The 7,476-nt window shown below is 53.3% G+C and overlaps 1 protein-coding gene across 1 annotated transcript; it reads left to right on the top strand.

Moving 5' to 3' along the window:
• Positions 1 to 620: 620 nt before the first annotated feature.
• Positions 621 to 1,308, top strand: LOC103646477 (histone H3.2). The gene has a single exon (XM_008671206.3). It carries the CDS (start codon positions 712 to 714, stop codon positions 1,120 to 1,122), a length of 411 nt encoding a protein of 136 aa, XP_008669428.2. The 5' UTR covers positions 621 to 711; the 3' UTR covers positions 1,123 to 1,308.
• Positions 1,309 to 7,476: the final 6,168 nt, after the last annotated feature.

The raw sequence follows: 7,476 nt of genomic DNA, 5'->3' as shown, positions 1-7,476 counted from the left end.
ATTTCTTTTGTTTATATATTATCATGGGAAACTAAGTGTTATTCTTCCTAATTATACGTGAAACGAATTTGCCTAACTTGGTTTCTCAGTCTGCAATTTCGAAGTTTAAATAATTAATTTTAAAAGTAATTCAAATACGTACATAAGTTATAATTGACAAACAATGCAATTTCGAGAAAAATAAATTAGAACAAGAATTATGCTATCACTGTGTATATGGAGAATGGAATTTAGAGGAGCAAGCTAGAGATAGAGAAAAAAAATAAAGAACATAATCTTTTAAAATATGCTATAAATGATAAAAGATAATTATTTAAACGATAAAATTTAGAGTACCTCTCGTGCGTGGCCTCACAAGTCGCCAACGAGGAGTCGAGGAGAAATGACGAGAGTTCGAGATACCTTGTGGCACCCATGATCCACTGCCAAACCGCCTCCGCCAATGGCGTAGCACCACTGCACGTCACGCGGATCAACACCAGCAATGCGCCACGCGCACTGTCCATCTCCATCCGACGGTTACGATCCACCAGCCTTTCCTTTTCCCGGCCCGCGCGTCACCGCCTCCCAAAATTTTCGCGATCCCGCCTTGCTGCTCTTCGCTACAAATACCCACCCACCCCGAAACAGAGACCCAGTAACCCGCATCCCACATCACTCATCCACAGCTCGCAGCCGTATTCCTGTCTCGAATCCTCTCTCGCCGCTCCGATGGCCCGCACGAAGCAAACAGCAAGGAAGTCGACCGGCGGCAAGGCCCCCCGGAAGCAGCTGGCCACTAAGGCTGCGCGCAAGTCGGCCCCGGCCACCGGCGGCGTGAAGAAGCCCCACCGCTTCCGCCCCGGCACCGTCGCGCTCCGCGAGATCCGCAAGTACCAGAAGAGCACTGAGCTGCTCATCCGCAAGCTCCCCTTCCAGCGCCTCGTCCGCGAGATCGCGCAGGACTTCAAGACTGATCTGAGGTTCCAGTCCTCCGCCGTCGCGGCGCTGCAGGAGGCCGCCGAGGCGTACCTGGTGGGGCTCTTCGAGGACACCAACCTTTGCGCCATCCACGCCAAGCGCGTCACTATCATGCCCAAGGACATCCAGCTCGCGCGGCGCATCAGGGGCGAGAGGGCTTGAGCGCCCGTCGTGCTGCTCGTCGTTGTAGTGTTACTAGAAGTAGATGGTGGCATTCGTTTCGTGGCTTCCTTATCCTGTAGGAGTAATGTTCTAGATGTCTTGGCTTCAGTGCAATGGACTGTGATTGCTCATTTCTGAAATTTATCAATGGACTTGTTCTTGCAAAGATTTGCCGTCTGTTTTTTACTTTTGGAAGACGTCGAACACTGATTGCCGTGCAAGCAGCTGATACGATCCCTTGTGCAATGTTTTGATGTAAATGTACTAGTAAAACGATTTGATTTCAATCATTTTGTTTTGGTTTGCTCTAGAGACTAGTGGCAAAATGTCCTGATATGAGTCCAAACTCCAAATCAGTGCTGACCGGTGCTCCTTTCAGCATTTGGTTTATTAAATTGTGTGAAATTGGTAATGCAGTTAACATTTCCCGTCCTTTTGCTCTGAAAGCTAACGCCTTTGCGGAATTGTCTTGCTTACAACTCTGACTTGGTTGCAGGAAACGAGAACTGCCAAGATGTTCAGTAGTTGACAGGTACATGCATCTTATAATACGGATGGTGTTTACTTGTTGGTGACGACATGAATGTCCTAGAATATCCACTAGGTTCCCTTGTGCATGAATCAGGAATTTTGCAATAGTAGCATAATGCATAACGGCATAAGGCCTACTGCAGTTGCACCTGTATTTGCAATTCTATGTTCTTGATTGACAGTTGATTAAGGTTGAAAACATGGCCTCTAGGATTGGTAGTTTTCCAGTTAGCCGCTTTCATTCGTATGTGTCTTGGTGTCTGTTTTGCAAGTTTTCATCAAAATGACCTTCCTTTAAGACCTAATTTGTTTACCAGAACCTGTGAAGTTGATGGCAAAATCCCACCTGAAGTTTGTTTGCTACAGACTACAGTTTAGCTTATGGCCAAAGCTTTTGCTGGTTTTATGTATTACAATACTTCGGAAGTTACTGCATATCATTTGTCAGTCTGCAAAGCTTACTCTTTTCTTGTATGTGTTGTACATATTTTGAATTAATCATTCAATGGCCATCATATCAATTTGATTCATGGTTTGGGTGTATCAAGGTATCCAACTAGAGATGGCAATGAGTACCCGCAAACCGATACTCGATGGGTTTTTACTTCATTAGGGTATATATGTGGGCTAAATATTCTACCAGTGGGTCTGTTATTTGTCAAAAATCTTCACCCAATGGGTAAACGGGTATTAGAACGTTTCGCTTTTACCCATACCTGTTAACTCGTGGGTATAAAATACCCAACATAAACTTAGCCCAAACATGAACTTGGACTTTAGTCATCCATCTTTTTTACTATTTAACAACCTTTTAGACCATAATATCATAAAAGGCTTAACGACAATTTAATGACCATGTAATGGAACATGTAATGTGCTATGTAGTACTATCCTAGTGTTACTATTTTATCCAATTATCTTTGGTGTGTTGAATGGATGGTTAAATGATGCTAGAAAATTTTGTAATGGTATTTATATGGATATACTTGACATTTGTATAGTATAATATTTTGATAGATGTGTTAGTTTTTGTGGGTACGGGTGACCCATACCCACATGGGTATGGGTATGAGAGTAAATTCATACCCACCAGTGTATATGAGTGACCCGGTAGGGTTATTTTTTGTGTCGTGGGTATGAGTATGGGATAGTAATACTCGGTGGGTATTTACCAATTGCCATCTCTAGATCCAACTAGTGGTGGAAATGAGCCGCGACTTGGCTCAACTCGCTCATCTGACGAGCTTAAAAAGTTAGCCATAAACATGAATTTGCTCTCTAAATTATAATGCAAAATCTTAAAAATATTTTAAAAACATATTTTAAATTAGTAAATAGATATATTACTAATATAATATAAAAATGGATTCATTTTTGTATGGTAATCTTAAATAACATAAATGGATTGTTTACTCAGTACTAATATTATATGTGTCGGGGACCATAATTAGAGGTACCCTCAAGGCTCCTAATTCTCAGCTGGTAACCCCATCAGCATAAAGCTGCAAAGGCCTGATGGGTGCGATTAAGTCAGGGATCAGTCCATTCGAGGGACTCGATCACGCCTCGCCCGAGCCTAGCCTCGGACAAGGGCAGCCGACCCCGGAGGATCTCCGCCTCGCCCGAGGCCCCCCTCCAGCGGCGAACATATTTCCGGCTCGCCTGAGGTCCTGTCTTCGCCAAGAAGCAACCCTGACCAAATCGCCGCACCGACCGACCAAATCGCAGGAGCATTTAATGCAAAGGTGGCCTGACACCTTTATCCTGACGCGCGCCCCTCAGCCGACAGAGCCGAAGTGACCGCCGTCACTTCGCCGCTCCACTGACCGGTCTGACAGAAAGACAGCGCCGCCTGCGCCGCTTCGACTGCGGTGCCACTTGACAGAGTGAGGCTGACAGGCAGTCAGACCTGGCCACAGGCACCATAGGAAGCTCCGCTTCGCCCGACCCAGGGCTCGGACTCGGGCTAAGCCCCGGAAGACGGCGAACTCCGCTCCGCCCGACCCAGGGCTCGGACTCGGGCTAAGCCCCGGAAGACGGTGAACTCCGCTCCGCCCGACCCAGGGCTCGGACTCGGGCTAAGCCCCGGAAGACGGCGAACTCCGTTCCGTCCGACCCAGGGCTCGGACTTGGGCTTAGCCCCAGAAGACGACGAATTTCGCTCCGCCCGACCCAGGGCTCGGACTTGGGCTCAGCCCCAGAAGACGACGAACTCCGCTTCGCCCGACCCCAGGACTCGAACTCCGCCCTGGCCTCAGCCAACGGCCTCCGCCTCGCCCGACCTAAGGGCTCGGACTCGACCTCGGCCACGGAAGACGGACTCGACCTCGACCTCGGAGGAGCCTCCACATCGCCCAACCTAGGGCGCGAGCCGGCCACGTCAACGGGAGGCGCCATCATTACCCTACTCCAAGCTGACTCAGGCTACGGGGAACAAGACCAGCGTCCCATCTGGCTTGCTCCGCCAGATAGGCAATGATGGTGCCCCGCACGCTCCCTGACGATGGCGGCTCTCGGCCCCCTTACGGAAGCAAGAGGACGTCAGCAAGGACTCGACAGCCCCGACAGCTGTCCCTCCGCCAGGCTCCAGCGCTCCTCCAACGACCACGACATCACACAAACCGGGCGCCAAAATCTCTCCGGCCGCCACGATGACGTGTACTTAGGGCGCTAGCTCTCCTCCGCTAGACACGTAGCACTCTGCTACACCCCCATTGTACACCTGGATCCTCTCCTTACGCCTATAAAAGGAAGGACCAGGGCCCTCTTAGAGAGGGTTGGCCGCGCGGGGACGAGGACGAGACAGGCGCTCGCGTGAGGCCTCTCGCTCCCTATCCCGTGTGGACGCTTGTAACCCCCTACTGCAAGACCCGACCTGGGCGCGGGACGAACACGAAGGCCGCGGGATTTCCACCTCTCTCACGCCCATCTCCGGCCACCTCACTTCCCCCCTTTGCGCTCGGCCTCGCGCCGACCCATCTGGGCTGGGGCACGCGGCGACATTTCACTCGTCGGCTTAGGGACCCCCCGGTCTCGAAACGCCGACAGTTGGCACGCCAGGTAGGGGCCTGCTGCGTGTTGATGAACAGCTTCCCGTCAAGCTCCAGATGGGCAGTCTCCAGCAACCTCTCCGGCCCGGGACGGTGCTCTGTTTCGGGAGCCTTGAGTTCATGTCCCTCGACGGCAGCTACGACATGATACTCTTTCCACCGCCGGGCGACAACGACAATGGCGGCCGACAGTCCGCCCGCCGGCGGCGGAATCGACGACGTCTTCCCCGCGTGGTGGAAGAACATCCTTCTAGCTCGCCCCGTCCTCTTCCCCGCCGACGGAGGAGGAGGCGGGGCAACCAAGGCCAAGCAGGAGGCAGCGCCTCGTCGGCTATCGAGCGAGTCGACAACGCCAGAACCTCAACGGGGGGCGCGCTGAGCATCGACCTCGCGCTTGAGACGAAGACGAGCGCTGTCTCCCCGCGACACGCCAATCCCGAGCAAACGGACGACGCCAGCACGCTCGCGAAAGGCTTGCTGGGTGTCACCCTCATACCTGAGACGACGGTGCAGTCAGTCCCCGACGTGACTTCATCACCGCCCGTCGACCAAGAGGTACCGACCGATTCCCATCCCACGCCTTTCGGATTCAGCCTCGACCCGCCTAGCGGCTTCGCTTTGGCGGACGCTCTCGCAGAGGCGAGTCCGAACCCTCTGGGGTTTCGTATGCGGTCACCTTGGGACCGGCTGACGGACGTCTCGACCTACGGGCCCTCTGGGTCCGAGGAAGACGACGAGCCCAGCTTCTGTTGGGATTTCTCTGGACTTGGCAACCCTAGTGCCATGCGGGACTTCATGACCGCATGCGACTACTGCCTTTCCGACTGTTCCGACGGTAGCCGTAGCCTCGGCGACGAGGACTGTGGCCCGAGCCACGAATGTTTCCACGTCGATCTAGAGGGTCCCTCCGAAGGCAACCATCTCGGCATGCCAGAGGACGATGATCTCCCTAGGCCGGTGCCTCGCATTGACATCCCACGAGAGCTAGCTGTGGTCCCCGTTCCGGCGGGGGGTCACGACCCACAGCTCGAGCAAATCCGCGGGGTGCAGGCCAGACTCGACGAGGGAGGAGGAGTGCTTGAGCCAATCCACCGGGACGTCGGGCAGGCATGGGCGGGCCAGCCTCCGGCCGGAGAAATGCGTCATCTACCCCAGGGCTTCTAGCACCGCATCGCCGATGATGTCAGGGTCAGGCCGCCACCCGCATCCAGTGGGGTCGGCCAGAACCTGGCTGCAGCAGCAATGCTCCTCCGCGCGATGCCGGAGCCATCAACCACCGAGGGGCGGCGAATCCAGGGAGAGCTCAAGAATCTCCTGGAAGGCGCCGCGGTCCGGCGGGCCGAGAGCTCCGCCTCCCGAAGGCAGGGGTACCCCTCGGAACCTCATGCCACGACTTCCCGATTCATGCGGGAAGCCTCGGACTACACCGGGCGCACGCGCAACACAGCGCCTGCGGCCCCGGGTTGCCTCGGCAACGAGCACCATCACCGCGACCGTCGGGCCCACCTCGACGAGAGGGTGCGCCGAGGTTACCACCCCAGGCGTGGGGGACGCTACGACAGCGGGGAGGATCGGAGTCCCTCGCCCGAACCACCCGGTCCGCAGGCCTTCAGCCGGGCCATTCGATGGGCGCCGTTCCCGACCCGGTTCCGACCCCCGACTACTATCACAAAGTACTCGGGGGAGACGAGACCGGAACTGTGGCTCGCGGACTACCGTCTGGCCTACCAACTGGGTGGAACGGACGATGACAACCTCATCATCCGCAACCTCCCCCTGTTCCTCTCCGACACTGTCACACCCGGATTTCGGGGCACCAAGACCCGGGCGCGAACAATCACCAGGTGTGCTGGGACCAAGTCTCACACATATGATGAATCATGGCACATGATCGAATGTCACAACTTTACTATATAATAAGAGTTCTATACGAAATAAATAAATAATTACATTATAAGGAGACAACGGTCCAGCAACCCAAAGTTGACTGGGAGACGACGGCCTAGACCTCTCACGAACTCGTCACAGCATCCTCCATGTGCCTCATCCTGTGGTACCTATTCTTGACCTGTGGGGGGGGGGTGTGAGACAGCAAGAGTGAGCTCACATACGTTCATCGCTCAACAAGTTGTGGGGAATAATGTGCATGAACTCGCCAAAGATGGGAGCTCACGTGAAGTGTAAGGCTTACCAAAGAGGATGGTTAGAGCTGAGCATTGCTTTTAAAGTTGGTCAAAATTTTATTAGCAATTACTAAGTATAAGTAAATACCAACCCAATTAAGAAGTAGAACAAAAGTAACAACATCACCTGCGATGCAATGCATATGACAAATTGAATTTAAGTTCCATAAATTAATCATGTGAGTGTCCGAGCTGCTCATGACCGTGAGCACGGCTAGTATACCAGTTTTACACTCTGCAGAGGTTGCACATCTTTACCCACAAGTCATGTTACCCATCTGCCAAGGGATCGCGACTTCCCATACACCTCTACCGAGGAGGCGAGGCAGGGTAACACTACGAGGCCTTTACAAAGTTCCACTAGCTTCAGAAAACCCGCTACAGTTTATAGGAAGCTCCAATGCAGGGTTCTTGCCTGACCGCCATCGCAGCAAAATCAACCAAGGACCTCCCTACACTGACCACTCCCCTACTGCCCTTGCCCCTTTCGGGTAAGGTAGTCCTCCACTAGCTTTCCTAATTAATCAGCCAAGGGCGTCCATAAACCCTTGTGGTAGCACTGTTTTCCCGGGTGGTTCTCCATGTTCCAA

Source organism: Zea mays, chromosome 2 (assembly GCF_902167145.1).
Source record: "Zea mays cultivar B73 chromosome 2, Zm-B73-REFERENCE-NAM-5.0, whole genome shotgun sequence".
Taxonomy (NCBI): Eukaryota; Viridiplantae; Streptophyta; class Magnoliopsida; order Poales; family Poaceae; genus Zea; species Zea mays.
The sequence above is the reverse complement of the archived record's forward strand: the minus strand, read 5'-3'. Positions and strand labels throughout refer to the sequence as shown.